The sequence below is a fragment of the Octodon degus genome, unplaced genomic scaffold (assembly GCF_000260255.1).
Source record: "Octodon degus isolate 3935 unplaced genomic scaffold, OctDeg1.0 scaffold00035, whole genome shotgun sequence".
NCBI lineage: Eukaryota > Metazoa > Chordata > Mammalia > Rodentia > Octodontidae > Octodon > Octodon degus.
In genome coordinates, this window is record NW_004524611.1 from 8920495 (window position 1) to 8939137 (window position 18643).

General features: G+C 50.6%; 1 protein-coding gene across 1 annotated transcript in view; it reads right to left on the reverse strand.

Annotated features, from left to right (window-relative positions):
- Galnt17 (polypeptide N-acetylgalactosaminyltransferase 17) overlaps positions 1 to 15434 on the reverse strand; it is a 508402-nt gene extending 492968 nt beyond the window's left edge. Inside the window, exon 1 of the mRNA XM_004630407.2 lies at positions 13909 to 15434. Within this exon, the coding sequence (XP_004630464.1) occupies positions 13909 to 14146 (238 nt within the window). The 5' untranslated portion in view covers positions 14147 to 15434. The remainder of the gene's footprint in view (positions 1 to 13908) is intronic.
- Positions 15435 to 18643: the final 3209 nt, after the last annotated feature.

Genomic DNA, 18643 nt, shown 5'->3' on the forward strand with positions numbered 1-18643 from the left:
AGGAGATGATTATAATCATTCCATCATTCTGTAAATAGAACACTGGGATACTGAGAAACAACACTGTTTTCTTAAAGCCAACAGAAGATCAAATACAGAAGCTAGGCTATAAATAGGCAACTTTCAATCCAAGCACCTGACACACCCCCATTTATTGTTAAAAGTCAACCAATATCTGTTGATCAGGTTAAAGACAGAAATGAAGAATAGACAGACTGACTGGTTGTTTAGGAGGATTAGTATCCCAGTCCCAACTGAGTTAGTCAGGCCAATTAACACTAGATGCTATAACAAATATGCTCCAAAATCTCAGTAGTTTAACCTAATGATCAACACCCAAAGAGAGAAGGAGATGGATGGCAGGGAAGGTTAGGAACAACAGTATTTGGCTCGAAGCCGTCATTCAGGGACCAAGGACTTTTCTATCTTCCTTGGAGTCCAAGGACTCTAAGACCAATACTGAAAAGACAAAGAAAAGGCATGGAGAACCCCACAAGGCATTTGGTGGGCCAGGCCTGGCAGCCACAAACGTCCTCCCTTCCACCCACCTCCCACTGCCGAGAACCCAGCCACACAATCTCACCCAAGCTCAGGAGCAGCTGATGACCAGCTCTCTGCCCCCCAAAAGGAAATTACTTGGTGAACACAGCTTTGTCTCTGCCCAGAGGCAGGAACAATTTTAAGTTGCCTGAGGTTGTCTCCAATCCAGATTCTGATTTACTCTAAATGGCATCAAACCCCCACATGTGTCCTCCCTTCTGGAGCTCCAAATTGAAATTCTCTGCTGCATGCTCAAACCTACGCCTGTGGCAAAAAAAATTAGCCAGGAGAAGAAGCCAAAGAACTCACCTGCTAGAAATGGGACGGGCACCAGCTACCTGATGTGGCTTCTCAGATGCAAATGCCCGCACAGGACATCTGAAGCCTCCCAACCCCCTTCAAGGGCCCAGGCATTATGGTTTGTGTCTAGTTGTCCCCCACCAGCCTCATGCAGTCATGGGGCAGCTTCTAGAGTTTGTGATTAACTCATGATCCAATGCTGGGATTATGGGTGTGAGTGCTACACCTGCCCTGAGGCAGAGAGCCTGAACAAAATATAAGGAAGGAAGAGAGGCCTGCTAGCTGCTGCAGCCGCCGCTCCTCCCTTTGCTCTTTGCTATTTTCTGCCACCATGAACTGTTACCCTCTGCCATGTGCTTCTTTGCCTTGGAGTCAGCCAAATAGGGACTGAAACCTCCACTAACTGTGAGTTAAATAAATCTTGCCTTCCTTGATTTGGGTTGTCGGATATTTTGTCCCAGTAACAAGAAAAAAGTAACTGAGATAGTGGGGCTCCTATTCAAGGCATGGTGTCCATTAAAAACTGACAGATTCTACCCAAGTCAAGCCTGAATAATACCAGCAAGACAGCTACCCAGTGGGAGGGAGGACGAAGGGCAGGAGCCAAGGTACGGAGCTTGCCTGATGCCTGAGCTGCCCCAGAAGGGGAAATTACCAGCGCGCACTTGTCAACACTCTCGTTTTGTTGTGCTAATTTCCCTGCAAATATAAGCAAAGCCTTTTAATTAACTTAATATCAATTTCATTTCCTCACATTTTGTTCTAATTATGGGCTGGATTTCAAGCTCGCGCAGCATAATTTACAATCCTACAACTAACGGCTTTACAACTTTACACACTAGTGACTGCTGAGCCTGAGAAAAAGGGAAGGTTCCCGGCAGAGTCCTGCCCCTGGTGGGCAGCTCACATCCTCTGTGGCTGGCAGCATCCTCCCGCTACAGCCCCTGGACCAGCTGCCACAGGACCCACATGCTGCCTGGCATGCCCAGGAGTCTGCAAGCACCAACTTCACAGCTCATAAAGGAAGGCACAGTAGCAGGCAGCAGGTGAGCACCTCAGGAGTACACGTTTATCTCAGTTTCAGCTTCCTCTTATATGTAAAATGGGTACAAGAGTATAACTGGGATTAATGTTGAACTAAGTAGATCAAACCACCTGATTTCATGGGTATTTAGATACTCATTAAAACAGCTGTGTTTAGTGAGCTAAGATGTATATATATGTCTGTGGGACAGATACCATATATTCTATTTCACAGAATCTAAGAGATTTTCAATGGTAAGATGGACCATTCTTATTAATCCATAAGGGAAAAAAATTGTTGCCTATTAAATTACTAAAATGGATGTTATCCAGCACATGCCTATAATTCTAATTCTGTAGAGGCTGAGGCAGGTGGCCTGCTATAAGTTTGAGGCCAGCCTGGCTAGATAGTTAGTTCAGGGGCAGCTTGAACTATACAGCAATACTCTCAAAAGCAAAAACTGCTGGTGTCTTGAATGTCAAAGATGAAAAGATGTGCATCTGTTGAGCACAGTGACACATGCCTGTAATCCCACACTCTGGAAGGCTGAGGCAGGAGGATTCCAAGGTAGGGTCCAGCCTGGAGAACTTAGTGATTCAGTGTGACCTTGTCTCAAAAATTAGAGAAAAGTGATGGAAAAGGTAGCTTGGTATGAAGGCTCTGGTTTCTATCAATTGCCACTATTGGAAAGGAAGGGGATGGGAAAGAGAGGGAAGGAAGGGAAAGGGCATCCTAACACTGATGAAATACAAGAATAAATGGTAGTTTTCACCTATGAAATCTCTTTAAGTCAAATCTAAATTCAGAATGCCCAAAGATTGACTATTCTAAGAAACTGAGTTTCCAGTTAACTAAGACTAGACTGTCTTTTGGTGTGTTGTATCGTATTTTTGAGACAGGGTCTTTATATATAGTTCAGGCTGGTCTTAAACTTGCAGGGGTCCTCCTGCCTCAGCCACCTGGGTCCAGACTAGTCTGACTACATTCTAGCACTCTCTGAAATGTACTGGGGATGGCAGGCTCTGTGGATTTAGAATGCAGATGCTGTTCTTTCTCTCCTGCCCTTTGGCAACAATCATGCTTAATTCCTTTACAAAACAATCATACTCTGACTAAACAACAGGAGCAGATATGTCCACTGGTATACAAGACTTCCTATCTTATACCAAAATACAATGAAAGGAGCTACTGCAGTCATTTTGTAGCCATGAGGAAAAGACCAAGAGAAACAGCACGACGTAAGCTATGACCTCAGGACACCAGCACGTCACTACCTGTCACTTCTTCTCTGTTGGTTAAATGACAACAAATTATTTGCTGAAGAATTAACTCCTCAATGACCCAGGGAGAAATAAAGCCCATTCTGTTGGAAACTACCGGATCAGAACATGTCATAATTCATGATGATGCAGGGTAGAAATGAACAAGGGCCTCTGAACAGAAATTCGGAGGAAAGGGCAATTCTGACCAGATGGCAAGAAGGCTTTGGGACAGGAAGGACTGGTGAATGGGTCCTCCGAGCTCACATGGGGAAAGGAGATGGTCTTCCTAACAGGAGCCATTAAGGACCCTGAAGTCACGCACTCATTTCACAGGTGCCCATGCTTCGGTTCTTAGAGTCCACCCACAATCTTGGTCTCCTCACCCTGAGTTGGCACCCTTCCTGCCAGGAGGTACAGCAGCCTCAAAGCCAGAGGTCCCTTGGTAAGCAAGAACCCCACAACCAGGCACCATGTCGCTGCACCCACAGCTGGGCTGGGAGAGGTCCTTCTGGGACCAGGTTCCTTAGTAGTTGTCAGGCGCACGGGTGTGTGGCCACCTGCAATTACAGCAGCAGTTTATTACTCACGCATGGCAGGGCCGAGCCTCAGCAGTTAGCAGTGACAGGGTATTATTAAAAGGGAAAACTTCTCTCGCAGTGGCTAAGCCGATTGTCACCCACATGTCAGAGCAGCCTAAATACCTGGGAGCAATAACCGCGAAGGCAGAGGAAGGTCTTTCAACCATGTAGATCCTGCATCTATGCTAAGTGCTCTGGAAGGAAGGGGGGAAAGAGGGAGAAGTGGGAAGAGAGGAAGGGGGAACTGTGGTGGGTTCCTTCTCCCTGGCCTTCCCCAGACCCTACGGGCCACCACTGAGACAGACCAGCCCACTTCCTCTGGGCCCAAGGAGGCCCAGGGAACAGGAAGCAGGTGCTGGACCAGAGAAAGCCCCAGCTATGACAAACACGCCTGTGGGCACCAACTCCTGCCTCAGTGTCGGTAGGACTGTTCTACTAGCTGATTGGGCTCCCTGGAGGGGACAAAGCATAGGACAGAAAGGTGAGGGCTTAAGCCTGAGGAAGCCAGAGAAATGGGTAGAACAGGGCTGCGCCTGAGATTTAAGAGTCCCGGGACACAGGAAGAATTGAATTGAGTTGGCGAGAGAATTCAAGAGGGCAGCTTCCGATTTTCCAAATGGAGCTGTGCTGGGTGGGGACCTCTGGTTCTGAACACAGCCAGGGAGGGAGCTGCGAAGTGAGGCATGAGAGGACTCAGGCCGAGATTCACACACGTGGACAAGCCCAGTCCGCTCGAGCATGTCAGCACCCGTGGCTGCTACCACCCCGCGCATCTGCAGTTCTGTCTCCAAGGAGTAGACCAACGCAAGATCGAAAATATTCAGCCAAAAAAAAGACTGCATCCACAGTGAACATGTGTGGGGGCTCTGGCGTTTTGTTCATGATCCTGAAAATGGAAGCCAGGATGCCCTGTACCTGGTCATGAGCTGTACCACAGAGCTCCAGGAGCCCCAGGACAGAGGTTTCTGCTCACCATCTCCTACACAATGCTACGTCACAACTGTTTCCACAGCTGGACTAGGTAAAGTGGAGTGCCTCACAGAGTACATGACATGATGTGTGTGTGTCCTAGACAGAGACCACGCCTTCATATACAAGGATGTCAGCATTCCCAGATCTGGCACTCAGACCCCCCTGGGGCCTCTCCTTTCATGGCTGCCTATCGCTACAGCATGAGATCCGAGCCAGCCCAGGACCTAAGCCTGGCCCATTGGCTAGTCCTGAACCTAAGCACCAGCCTGCCCAGGTACTTCCCTGCAGCCCAGGACTCATAGCCCCACCCCACGCACTCTTTTTAAATTTTCTTTGTGCAGAACTGAGGGTTGAACCCCGGCCTTCACACTGAACTGCATACATCTCTATCCCTTTTTCTTTTTTTTTTTAAAAAGTTTATTTTGAGAAAGGGTCTCATGAGGTCACTAAATTGCCTGGGTAGGGCTTAACTTGCCATGCCCCACCTCAGCCTCCCAGAATGCTGGGATTACAGGCTTTCATCACCGCGCTCCATCACCACCCCCCACGCCAGCTTCTCCCTAAGTCCTCTTCTGCCTCTTTGCTGTTCTGGATGCCGTGATCCCGTCCCGGGCTGAGCACCCCTCAGGTGCGCCTCTGGTCTCTGATCCACTTCCTCATGTCTTGCCACCCACCCACTCCTCCTGCCCGTAAGTATCAGCTTCTTAGTGCTTCCACTGAAGTCTGCACTGACTAGGTGTCAGCTCAGCCTCACTCCCGCTCTGCCCAGCAGTCCTTTGGGACTCAACGTGCTACTGGTAAACTACAAATAGAGCTTCCCAACTGGACCTGGGAGTCCAGGCAGGCACGATATCTGCACCCCTCTTGTGTTTGCACCCCCATGCAAGGCATTCCGAGATGGGGTCTGGCTAAGAAGCCCCCTTCCCTACAGGAGGCACATCCTAAGACTCCCAGGGAAAGCCTGAAACTACCATCCTCCCAGCCCCTAGCATGTGCTTTGGGTCTGAACTGTCCCCTAGCGCGTCCACTAGGGACTTGGCCCTAACTGTGCACCACTCAGTGGTGGTCCCTTTAAGAGACGGGACCTGGTGGGATTCAGCAGGAGCTTGTCCCCCAAGGGGGCTGTGGAGCTGCCTCTCTCTTTCACTTCCAGCCACTGTGGGGCAGACAGGCTTTCTCCGCCACGTACCCAGCACCATGCTGTATGGTGCCACCGCCCCAAAGCAACGTGACCGGAGATTATGCACTGAGCCCCCTAAACCACCAGCCAAAATAGACCTTCCCTCTACAAGTCTGCACATCTTCATGATGGTATTCATTACAGTAGCAGAAAGCTGACCAATGTACCCCATACACTACTTTATTCCTGAACACACGAAACTACAATAAATCTTCATTTGAACATTAATTTCTATTAAATGAATAATTAATTGTAAGAGAACAGTTACAAGGCTATACGGTACAGAAGAGGTTACGTGGATGGGACCTCTCCCTCTGACACACTCTCTCCCTGCTTCTTTTTCTTTCTCCAAAATACCTTATTGGACTGCTGACTGCCCCTGACACCATGAATAAAGAGACTACTGTGTACAGGCTGTCATGCCAACCTTTCCAGGGCTGCAGGGCTCCAGGGGATCACCTGAAGGCCATCACTAGCCAGGAAGGGAAGAGGAGAGAGAAAAAGAAATAGAGCTCAGTCTCAGACAAATACACAGAGGAGAGTAGGGTCACCCGTGAGCCCAGAGAGGCCAAGAAAGGTAGAACAGAACTGATCCCCATTCCCCCTTTCTGACTACAGCCACGCTGCAAGCTGGCACCAGCAGCTGTCCTTGTGTACGTGCAGAAAGGTTTGCAGAGCCTGCTCCGGGCCAAGGCAGCTGCAGGCAACCTGGACAGGCGCGGAGGGAGTGGCCAGGTCTCCTCTTCTCAGGAGTTTTTTTCCCTGGGGTAGAGTCCTGCAACGTGCTCTGTATTTTGTTTTGTTTTGTTTTTGTTCTTTGGTTTTAATATTTAATAAATCATTCCTGGTTTTGCAAACATCAAAACTATTCACTAATAAATTTGTCCAAATTTATACTAAGAGTACAAAGCACAAATTTTTAATGGCACCGATGACATGGTTTACCTAAATTGACATAAGGCATTATAAAGAATACTACCCTGCTTGGCTGGTCTAACTGGTCAATGTTTTGCAAACATTATGAGGGAAGGAAGGTCCACTGTCACAATATCCTATGGCAATGCTTGGCTAATACATCTGCGCATAAACTTATGGAACTAATTGGAACACCAATTTGAAACACTATTACAGCATTTTCCTTCTGAAACAGAAGTGTCTTACTGTTTTGAAACCAGATATAGCTGTTTTGGTACCTACTCTGAAAATAAGCCTTGCATGGTCCAAGCTGGATGAGAAAGTGTACTTCCTAAAAGAATATCAGCTCTGTATTTTGAATCTCAGTTCAACCTGATAGACGAGGACTCTGTTTAGCAGTTGAAAAGTAAAGTGACTTGCCTAAAGTCACATGCTAGTAAGCGACAGAGCTGGAAATGAAATCAGGTCTGTTCCACCCCAGCGTTAACAATCTATCTTCCACCACATCCTTACAGACAGACTTGCAGGCTGCCTCTTCCTGACTTGGTCCTCACGGTGCCCCTGCTCCTTCCCCCATTGCCACTCTTAGCTCTAAACGCTGAGCCTCCTTCCTGTCCACAAAGGACACTCCTGGTTTGGTAACCAGCAAAGGTCAGCGGCTTGGGTTTCTTGGGCAAGAATGCCACTGGCTGTCTCTCCTGCTACCTGGGTGCGGGGCAGGCAGCAGCTGTCCCCTGCTGGCAGGCTGCCGGTCACACTCTCTGGCTGACACAGACAGACGTCTTGTGATTCCATTTCTGGAGACACAAAGATGGGAGCTCCCCTTTTTCCAGGGGAGGCTGCTGCCACCCGAGGCCGAGATGGTGACAGTAGCAGATGTACATCTCCCTCCAGCACCCAGGCTGTGCCCCAGGCTCGGAGAGCTCGCCCCTCCCATGTCACGCTGTCACCAAGCCCTGCATGCAGCTTGTGAAAGCTGGTGCTGGCCTGGCTGGCGCCTTCTCCCTCTTACCTCCTGCCCACAGGAAATACGGTCCCATCAGCATCTGCAGTCTACACAAGCACAACTGTATCCCAGCAGCGGAGGGGAGGCAGCACAGGGCTGGCTTTGCAATTCAGTGAAGATATCTTTCAAAGTGCCATCCTCCTCCTCTTCCTGCTTTCACTAGGAGCAGAGCATAAACCTCTCTCCCTCCTGGGCCAGCTGGGAACATTCTGGTTTTCGACTGCAGCTTCCTGTGCCCCTGCATGGCTTTAGGGCAGGACTAGGATAGGTAATTTTGACCTCCCTCAGTTTCTATAAAGATTTCCAATTTCTTCAAGCATCTCTGCTTCTATTCAATATCCTTTCTGAAATCTAAAACTGGAACCGAACTGGAATTGATTGTGTTTCCTCTTGCAGCAAGGCCGCCCTGGGCTCATTGGGACTGAGTGCTGACAAGGGCCCTTTGCCTCCAGGGGACTTTGGGGGGGGGTCACCCCCAGGCCTGGGAGCCTGCAAGGAGCTGGGGAGGAGATCCACACGTTGGCACAGTGGAATGTGAGGTGGATCGTGGGGAAACCCTGCCCTTCACAGAGTGCGGCGCCCCGCTAAATCACACGGTATCTCTGTTTCTCACCTTTCTCATTCTAAAATGAGAGAAATAAATAACTTCTTTAGAAGGTGACAGGCGAGGTGATGGAAAGCCAAATGTCACGCACAGAAAGCCACCCAGGGAATTCCATGAACAACATCAACAAAAATCTGCCTAGATCTATAATGCAGCCACCACTTTAAACACTATGTTTAGGGTTCTGCTCTTTTCTGGATTAGTGATTTCCAGATTTTTCAAATTTTCTGAAATCGATAGGAATTGATTTTAGGCCATCAAAAGGAATATATATAAATATAATATAACAAAATCACACATTCAAAGGAAACCTGCCCACACTTGCTGTCGCCTAACTACGGGCTGCTTCACGCTACCATCTCTGAAGGGTCCTCCCCTCATCACAGGGCTCAACCCAAGACAAGGTTTTACAATCCTGAGAGTTATTTCTTTGGTGGCTATCTTCTACCTCCTAAAAACAGCCCCACCAATTAGTCAACCAATAAACTTTTAAATGTCCACATTATGTGCCAAGTGCTGCAGCGGAGGCTGAGTGACAGGAGTGGGATGTACAATTTTACAATAGGGTCGCAACCCTTCAAAGGCCTACAGTCCATTGGTGAAGTCAAGAGCTAAACCCCACTGGGCATAGTGGTGCATGCCTGTAATCCCACCCCTCTGAGAGGCTGAGGCAGGAGGATTGCAAAGATCAAGCCAAGCCTGGCAGCTAAGTAACTTAGTGAGACCCTGTCTCAAACTTTAAAAAATTAAAAAGAGCTGGGGGTGTAACATCAGCACAAAGGCCTGGTGCCACTAAGTAACCCGACAAAGCCAAGAGCTCAGGCCAGGGCTGCACAGGGCCACTGACAAGTGAATAGTGAAACTTTCGGCCCAGTGACCTGCCATGAGCCCCGCTCCCAGGAGGTGACCTTGTGTGAAGGATGAAAGGGTAGATGGAGTGGGGAAAGGGATGGGGAGAACAGAGGAAAGTAAAACATCCAGCAGTTCTCGAAGACTGGGACTGCAACGTGCAGGCTCATGGCGCTGAGGCCCAGGCAGGGTATTTCAGCAAGTACCGGGGTCTGGCTGAAGCACGCAAAGGCCCTGGGCTGGGCACACAGGAGATGCCACTGAAGTGGGCTGGGCAGACCCTGCCCCTGCCCTGCAGGCTGGACCATGATGCCTTGGGACACAGGAAGCCATGGAAGGATCCAGGGCCTTTGGAAGTACCTGCTCTCCACCCAGAGAGCTGGAGCCAGAGCAAGATTGGTGGATCAGAGGAGAGCAGAAGCTGGCACTTGGGCACAGGCCAGCAGCACAACAGCCTGGTGTAGGAAGTACAGGCCAGAGATGGGCTTACCAGAGGGAGCCCTAGAGGGGAGAAAGGGAGGGCAGCTGCAGGAGAAAATCTGGAGTTTCTCCTCCAAATAGTTCAGCCCAGTGTGCTTCTCCAGAACTGCATCTCTGCTTGATCTTTAAAGTGTCTTTCACAGCTGCACCAAGAAAAATCAAACAAACTTTAAGCTATTTTCAAAAGTCAGGATTTGGGGGCTGCAGAGACAGCTTGGCAGTCTAAATGCCTGCCTGGCAAGTGCAAGGACCCAGGTCCGATCCCCAGAACCCCAGACACACAATGCCAGCCCCAAAACCAGGCATGACGGTGCATACCTGTAACCCCAGAGCTGGGGAGGCTGAGACAGGATTACTCTGAGTCTGAGCTGTGTGGCAAGACCCTGTACCAAATACATAAATAATTTTTTTAAAAAATCAGGGCTCAGGGCATGGCAGCAGCTCTTAGCACGGACATCTGGGTCACCCAAGAATCTCTAGGTGGCTGCTCACAGGTGCTCAAGAAAACCTGTAGCACCAGAGAGACAGTACCAAGACACACTCAACAGCCTTGGGACGTGGAGCTGTTGGAGCTGCCTAGGACTCCACAGGACAAGTTTTTAAAAGCCTGAACGAATGTTTAATGCTGGCTCTGCTATGCATGAGAGGAGCCAGATGCAAGTTCATGCTGCACATAGCGTGATTAAAACACACAGCGAATTTTTATATCTAAAGGATAGATTACAGTCAAACTTCCATCAGCCCTCCTCAGGATACCCGCCCTTGCATCAAGTACACTCATCTCCCTGTTCTTGCCACTTTCTGCAGCAGGTCTAGAAGTCTTCTTTCATGAGGGTCTCTGGTTGCACTGTAGTAGCCACTTGAATCCATTTAAAACATTTCTCTTTCATGTTCATTTTTACTTTAGGCACCAAATCCAGTCAATAAGATGGATGAAGATACGGTCACATTTTTACAACCCGGCCTTTTTATTTGATGGCACTCAACAGCAGCATTCACCATGTTTTTGATCACACCGCATGAAGATACTCATGCAAGGACTTCAAGAATGATATGTTTAGTTTTTAGCTTGTTCAAAGCAAGGGGGGGTATCCTACTGGATTAATGTGAATCACACTTGACTGATAATTTTTTAACATTTTTATTTAAACATTCACAGGATATTTATTTATTTATTTATTTATTTATTTATTTCGTACAGGGTCTTGCTGTGGAGCTCAGACTTGAAGTGATCCCCCTGTCTCAATCTCCCCAGCACTGGGATTACAGGTGTGCACCAGATGCTTGGTTTCAGGGCCAACTCAGCACACCCAGGGAACTTGGGGCGGGCACAGCAGGTAGTACTGGGGATTAAACCCGGGTCCCTGCACTTGCCAGGCAGGAGCTTAGACCACTGAGCTATCTCCCGAGCCCTATAGCATTTCTTCCAATCATACCCCATATTCCCAGTGCCCAGTTCTTGCTGAGGAATAATGAAGACCAAGGCACAGGCTTCCTTTTCCTCTGTCAACAGCAAGAGATGGAGACCGATGCAGAGCACGAAGCCACATGCAGTGCAAGTCCACCTCACCAGGCCCTGGGAGGGGAGCCTTCCTGTCTCTCTCCCCGCCCCCCGCACCTCCTGCTGCAGCATAATATCCCAGCAGGCTTCAGGCATCAACAGATGGGACACACGCTACCAAAAGAAGAGCAGGCAAAGGATGGAGAGCTTGAGGGAAGGTGGAGAAGGGAAGGGAGGATCCTCTCCATCTCCAAACTTTCCCTGCTCTGCTCTTTCCCACCAGGTTTTATGTCTCTACAAACTACGCTCGCTCAAAGTAGCCAGAAAGAAAACATCTGCCACATCCCAGCTTGAACTCTGTCTCACCCAAGAAAAGCTCTCAACGGAGCCTTCCTGCCAACTCTTCCTTCAAGCCTGCAAGGTAAGAAACTGCAGACTTCCCAGCCCATAGCCTCTGATCCAAGCAGCCAGGAAACTGTTTACACGGCAGATGGTCACGAAGAAAGCAAGCTGACCCTCGGCCCTCGGGAAGCAAGTCTCGGCTTCTCAGAAGTTCCTCCAACCAGATGGCTTTGGAAAGACTGAGTCTTGCTCGGCTTGATGTAGGCAGTAGAATGTCAGGCACAATGTCCCCAGCCACAAGCTTGTTCTCACACTCTACTCCAGACCTGCGGGGATGTGCATCCAGAAATCCGTGTCCTACAGGCCTCCTGAGTGATGCATGCAAAAGACAGGGACAGGCTGGTGCACCAACTCAGAACCCACACCCTGGGGCCCGATGGTCCAGGGTCCACTCCTAGCCCTGCTGTTCTGGGTGACAGGAGCAAGTGTCTCAGGGGTAAGTAATAGACCTACCTCATAGGTTGGCACAAAGACTAAATGAGTTCATGCATGTTGGCAAAAACACCAGGTAGCATTTTATCATTCCCTACTGGGGTACTGAGACCATGTACGTAATGTTACTAATGGAAACTAACCCCCAAAGGGTCCTCGTTCCTGAACACCCATGGGACTTGAGCTATTCCTTGGGTCCTGTGAACCTGTCTGTCTGTGGCAGGTATCTATAGAATAATGAAGCCCACACTCATAAGCCTCTAATTCCTTTCACAATGAACTGCAGGGTTTTGTCACCTTCTGCTCATTTTGTTTCCGGGTGCTCAGGAGCAGCCCTTCTGTGTGACCTCCGCAGGCTGGCCCGATGGCCTGGCCACACTATCTATGAGGGGCAGGGACAGCATCACTGCCTCACACTGCGGATGCTCGCTCAAGGCAAGCCCTGGGCGCTTCCTGATGTGAAGAAGGCCACGGTGTCCAGCCACCTGTGCAGACACCTGACCACAGCCGCCCGGAGCTACCCAGAAGGGACCATCAGAGAAGACACTAGCGTCATCCTTCTCCCTGCCCCCTGCCACCAGACTGGTCTCTAACTCTCACCACGATGAAGACAGCAAAGTGTGGCCCCTGACTGTACCCAGATGATGGTTATAATTGCAGCGCCACATATTTTTTCAGCAAACCTAATACACCTTACAATTAAGAAGAGATGAGAGACAGAAGCTTGTGCACAGTGGCCAAGCGCACAGCTCTGTGGCCAACCAGGCAGGGGGCTCTGACCACAAACTCTACTACTTACTAGTAGCAAGGCACCAGGCAACCTCCTCCAGCCTTGTTTTCTCATTTTCCATATGGGGATGGGAGGGAACCTCTCTGGACTGGTGCAAACAATCTATGAGATAATGCAATTGTAATGCCTCCCCGAGCACCTGGCAGGCAGCAAGAATTCCACCAGTTATTTATTATCATTATCTTTATGATTATCTGCAGTTCTAGAACATGTAAGAACATGAGTTGGAAGCTCAGGAGGGAAGGAGGCGGCCTGTACCTAAGTACTGCATCTGCCCTGTATAAACTCATGTGGGTACCTCAGAGCTGCCTGTAATCAAGAAGATAATCCCTGGGGGACAGCAAAGTGTCCACAGGACCAGGTGTAACGCTGAAAGTCTCCCTCTCCCCTCAGCCCCTGGAAACGCCTTAGAAGCGGCAGATTGTGACAACTGTCCCAAGCTGGTGCCACACCTCCCTTTGCTACTTTCCCTGAGCATCTTTCTCCAGGGCTCCCCGTGAACTTTAACAATTGCCCCTCTGCACCTCTAGATCAGAAACGGCTGTGGTTTTAACACCAGCCTCCACCAGGGCAGCGGGGCCGAGAAGTAAACCTCATTAGCCATGCAACCCACCTCACACACCCAAAACACTTACAGTTTTACCTCAGTACAGCAATACACGGAGCTTTGACTTTGCAGACACTTAAAGCCACCCATCTCCCGCCTCCCTCTTTCCTTCCTAAACCTCGGTCCAACCCTGAGTCCCGCCTGGATGTTCCTCTAGTTTCTGCCTTCTGGCTGGAGTCCCCAGGGAATAATTTCCCGGCTGGCACGCTAGGACTGAGAGCTAAATGTACTGACATATTTCCAGCGTAAAACCAAACTTAGAGCTGGGGCCAGGAAAGAAAGCAGGTAGTTTTCTTTCCAGCAGCACGGGCCTCCTGCCCGACCCGGGGCAGGGAAGGTAAAAAGAAGAGTGGGGAAGTCAGGTGAGGACTGTTGAGCCTGCGCGCGGAGCGCCTGGGGCTCACCCGATGCTCGGCCCGCCCGCCCGCTCTCTTGGAGACCCTGGAGCGCCCGCGCGCGTCCCTACCATTCAGCTGCCGGTAGACGATGTCCTCGAGCAGCGAGAGGCGCTTCAGGACCGCATCCTGGATGGGGCTGGCGCTGTGCGCGCTGAGGTTGGCCGCCTCAGCGCGCGGCCGGATCTCGTGGAAGGCGTCTCCGCTGCGCACCGCGATGGGCCGGCACTTGGCCAGGAAGAGCACGAAGCCGGCCACAGCAATCAAGTTCAACACCAGCAGCACTTTGACTCTTCTCAGTGAAGCCATCAAACAACCTGGCCTGCCCTGGCCCCGGACCCGCGACCCCTAAGGCTCCGGCGAGGCGCAGGGCATCCGCGGGCTGTGCGAGCCTCAGACACCTGATGGCGGGTGACGATTCCCGCCGCTACAGGCGCCCCACGCGGATGCTCGGGCAGCTGGGACGGATGGAAGGTGCTGATGGAGCAAAGAGCGCAAAAGCTCCCGTGGAAGCCTGGGGGCTGCAGAAGTGCTAGTCCTCGGAGACGCCTAATGGGTCCAAGGCGCGCAGTCCCTTCCAGGCGTCGTAGCGAAAGGACGGAGGTATCCGCTGTGAACCAGCAAGAGGTTCGCCTTGGACCTTGGGCGGCCCGACCCAGCTGCTCCGGGAGCCGCGCGCGCAGGTGCCGGCGCAGGTGCCCGGTGCGGGGAAGCACGCCACTCCTGGGTCTCCCAGGGCCACCACCCTCTGGCCGGCCGTCGCGGCGCGCTCTTCAGAGGAGGACCCGCTCCTAGGGGTGCTTGCCTTTGTTCCACTCGCCGGCCCGCTCCATCACGCACGCCGGAGAGAGCGCTCTGCAGTCACGCTCAAGTCTGAATTACTCTCAAAGTGGGGGGCAGTCCTGGATGCAAAGGTGGGGGACACAAGGTGTCCTCTCCGCCGCCCTCACCCCGCCGGCAAACTCACCAGCGCGCAGCGCGCCGCGGGCTCCCGGACACGTTCCAAGTCCCCACGCCGCGCAGCCAGCCTTCGGGGCCTGTCTCCGAGCTGGCGCGTCCCGAGGCTGACCGGAAGGAGGAGTCGGACCCCAAAAGTCACAGCAGTTTTCTATCGCCCCCGCCCATCTCTGCCTTCCCCAAAACGTCGCAGAAAAGCGCGACCGGGAGCGACGCGCGTGGGCGTACCCTCCGCTCTTCCTGCGCCCCCAGAGCCCAGCGCGGAGCGTCCCCAAACCCGCGGACGCAGTGACTCCGCCGCTGCGGCACCGGGAGCTCACACAGCCCCGGAGGCCGGGGAGCCGGGAGGGGACGCGCAGGTGGCGACGGAGGGCGGGGCGCGGCTGCTGCTCCTCCTCCTCCTCCGCCCCTGGCCAGCGGGTCTCCGCGCTAGCAGCTCGGCCGCCACCGCCCGCAGGCTCCAGGCGCGCTGCTCCCCCGCCGGCCGGCTCGTGCGCGCGCACCCGGAAAGGGTGGGGGCGCCCGGAGAGCGCGGGCCACGCGGGCTAGGGATGGGGATGGGCTGGGAGGGCAGTCAAGTCATGTTGGCGGCGGCGGCTGGCGCCGGAGGGACCCTTGGGTTCTCAGCAGTCCCCGAGCTGGCGGGCTTGTTCCGTCCCGGTTGGCGATGAAGACATCCCCTTTCTGTGCGCTCTGAGCTTTGCTTTGCGTGGCCAGGAATGGCTAGAGGGAAAATCTGGCCTGGAGACTCGGGATTCTGTGGCTTCCCGAGTCAGGCCACGACTCTTTCTGTCTGGTGGAGAATTCAGGACGGTCGGAATCAGTTTCTAAGTACACCCACAGCTCTGGGGACATTTTAATATCAAAAGCACGTTCCTTTGACTAATGGATTTCCACGACTTCTGCCCCAAACCCGAGTCTCCCAAGAAACGGAATCCTAAGGTCTTCTTGATCTATTTAATTCCTTCAGCTGAAAGAAAAAAAAAAAAAAAAACACAGGCTTCCAACGAATAAAAATTAGGCAGTAAAATCAAGTGGATTGGTTTCTACCTCATCATTTCCTTCTTGTTAAAGGTTGTACTTTTTGTTTTGTTTTGTTTCTATAGTAGTTGTTGGAGAGGGGACCATATATATCTTGGATTGGTTTTGCTTATAACTTCCGGTGTTGATTTTTAACATAGGAAAGAACAGACCAATATAACTGATTCGTGTGTGTGTGTGTGTGTGTGTGTGTGTGTTACTAGGGATCAAACTCAGGGCCTTCACAGTGAGCTATGTGCTCAGCTCTTTCTTACTTTTTATTTTGAAACAGGGTCTCACTGAGTCACTACGTTGCCTATACTGGGCTCAAGCAAACTTGGATTCTCCTGCCTCAGCCTGGGATAAACAGCATGCGCCACTACTCCAGTTTATCTTTTTATTTCACTGGCTTGGAACTCTGTTCATTAGGATCCTTACGGTGTTTTGTGCAATCTACAAGATGTAACACAATTAAATGAGGTTTCCACACAAAAACCCCACAAGGGTTTTTACTGGAAAATACCCAGGGCCTTCGCATTGAGCTACATTCCCACTCCATCGTACCCCCTCCTTTTGAGGTAAGTTCTCACTAAGTCACTGAATTGCCCAGGCTGGGCTTAAATTTGTAGTCCTCCTGCCTCAGCCTCCCAGAGTCTCAGGCATGCACTCCCAGAACCCAGCAAGGAACATTCTATAGCCACATATATTTGGTGAGAGAGAAGTCGAGTGGGAAGAAGCCTGGGTAACAGAGCAGTTTGATGTGACAGTCACCAGGTCAGGCAAGGTACCCAGTTGTCACCAAACCACTACAGATGAGAGCTCGTGCAGGGGCGGAGAGGAGCCATACCCTTCCCTCACCCATCACACGGGTCACGGCCCACACACCTGCAATAAAAGACAGGTTAACAAGAGCAAAGCTGAACACATTTATTTCATCACAGTTTTGTGTGACATGGAAGTTTTCAAATAGGAACACCCAAAGCCCAAGTCAGAGCTGTCTGTTTTTATGCCTTGATTGCATGAAGCACAGGCAGCTACCTAGACCATGAGCAGACTAAGGAGTCTGATCTAGCAGTGACGGTCAAGGGGATCCAGTCAGAGTGCAGAGATTCTACTGGCTTCTCTGTGTAGTGTGAGGTGCAGCCTTTCTGGAATATGAGTCTGTACGGGAGGAGAGAGGAGGGGGAGGAGGAAGAGGAGGAGGAGGAGGAGGAGGAGGGAGAGTTGTGTGGGTTTTATTTCTTGCTTTGGGAGAAAGGTTCTAGATTCTATGTCCAGTCCTAAGAAAGAGGAATTCTGCTTTCTAGATCTGGCTTTGAGGGAGAAAAGAGAGCAAGACAAAGTCAAACTGTGCTTCCAAGGCTACTTCTGAGAGCTTCCAGTCCTGTGGATCAAAGTACCCAACTGCCATACTTTGGGGGATCAGTTTCTGAGCCCCACACTAAAACAACCAAAGTGTGTACAAAAGTCCTTTTAGAACATACACTCAGAAATGAGAGGCTGAGACAGTGGGGTGGGGTCCCCCAGTAGTAAGTGGAACTAAACCCAGCAGGTAGGTCTCACAACCAAGAGGGGTCCAGCCAAAAAGCAAAGACACAAAGCAAAATAGAAAATCACAGCCTCAGAGTCACTGAGAAGTCTCCAGGCAAGTTTCAACCTCAGACAGATTGCTTTTCTCTCTCCAAAGCCAGAAAAGACTCAGGGCCAAGTGAGTTTATGACTTCATCATTCATCCGCCACACCTCTCTCCTCAGCTTCCATGTTCATCGATGAGATCTGACATTCTAGACTCCACGAGGGACCCACACCCTTCCTTCACACAGAAGTGTTTCCCTCCCACAACCCTGCTCTATGCAAGCCTCTCCTTGTGATTTAAGTTCCTTCTCTACCCTTCTCCGTCTTCATCATTACTTACTTATGTCAAGCAAGTTCCTAACAGCACCCATCATTTCTGCACTGCATATCAGCCACCACCTTTTATCTCCACTGTGGACCCAGGAAGCAGATGACCCACAGGAAAAGCCACAGCTTCTCAGAGCCTGGGGACACTACTTCTTGATGGTCTCTAACTCTAGTTGAGTTCTCTATCTGCCCAAAGCACTGATCCATGTCCAACTCCTTTCCCCAGGGGGTTCTCTGGGGAGACATCAGGAGTCCATAAACACATCTTAATTGTATACAAAAATGTAGGTGTATAATCCATTTGGATATTTTTCTGGGAAAAAGATCTATAACTTCATTAGATTTTCAATGTGGTAGGTAGGTAACCCTCAACATTTGAGGTCCTGTCACATAGATGTTATAGAGTTGTCCCTTGGAATTAGTTCCTGAACTACCCCCCAAACACAAACACACATATAGATAACAGCAAACACTTCAGGTGCTCAGGTCTGTTCTATAAAATGGTGTAGAATTTGCATACCACCTCTGCATATCCTTTTATAGACTTTAAGTCATATCTAGATGATGTATAATTCCTAATGCAATGTAAATGTCATGGAAATGGTTGTCAAATTATATTGTTTAGGGAACAAGGATAAAAAGAAGGATTGATTCCTGTTCCACTTCATGTACTTTTCTCCCCATGCTGGGGACTGAACCTCGGCCCTCACACACCCTAAGCAAGCACTATTCCAATGAACTATATGTCCCCCTCTGTGTATTTTTGATCTGTATTTCATCGCAGTGATACTAAGGGATTTAGCTCAGAGCTAGACACCTACTGGGAACAAGCTATATCAAGGGAGTTGGCCACCAGGACCACATGTGGCAGAAACTCCAAGGCAGAAAGGAGAGAGGAAACACTTCACAGCCTGCACTACCAAAAGT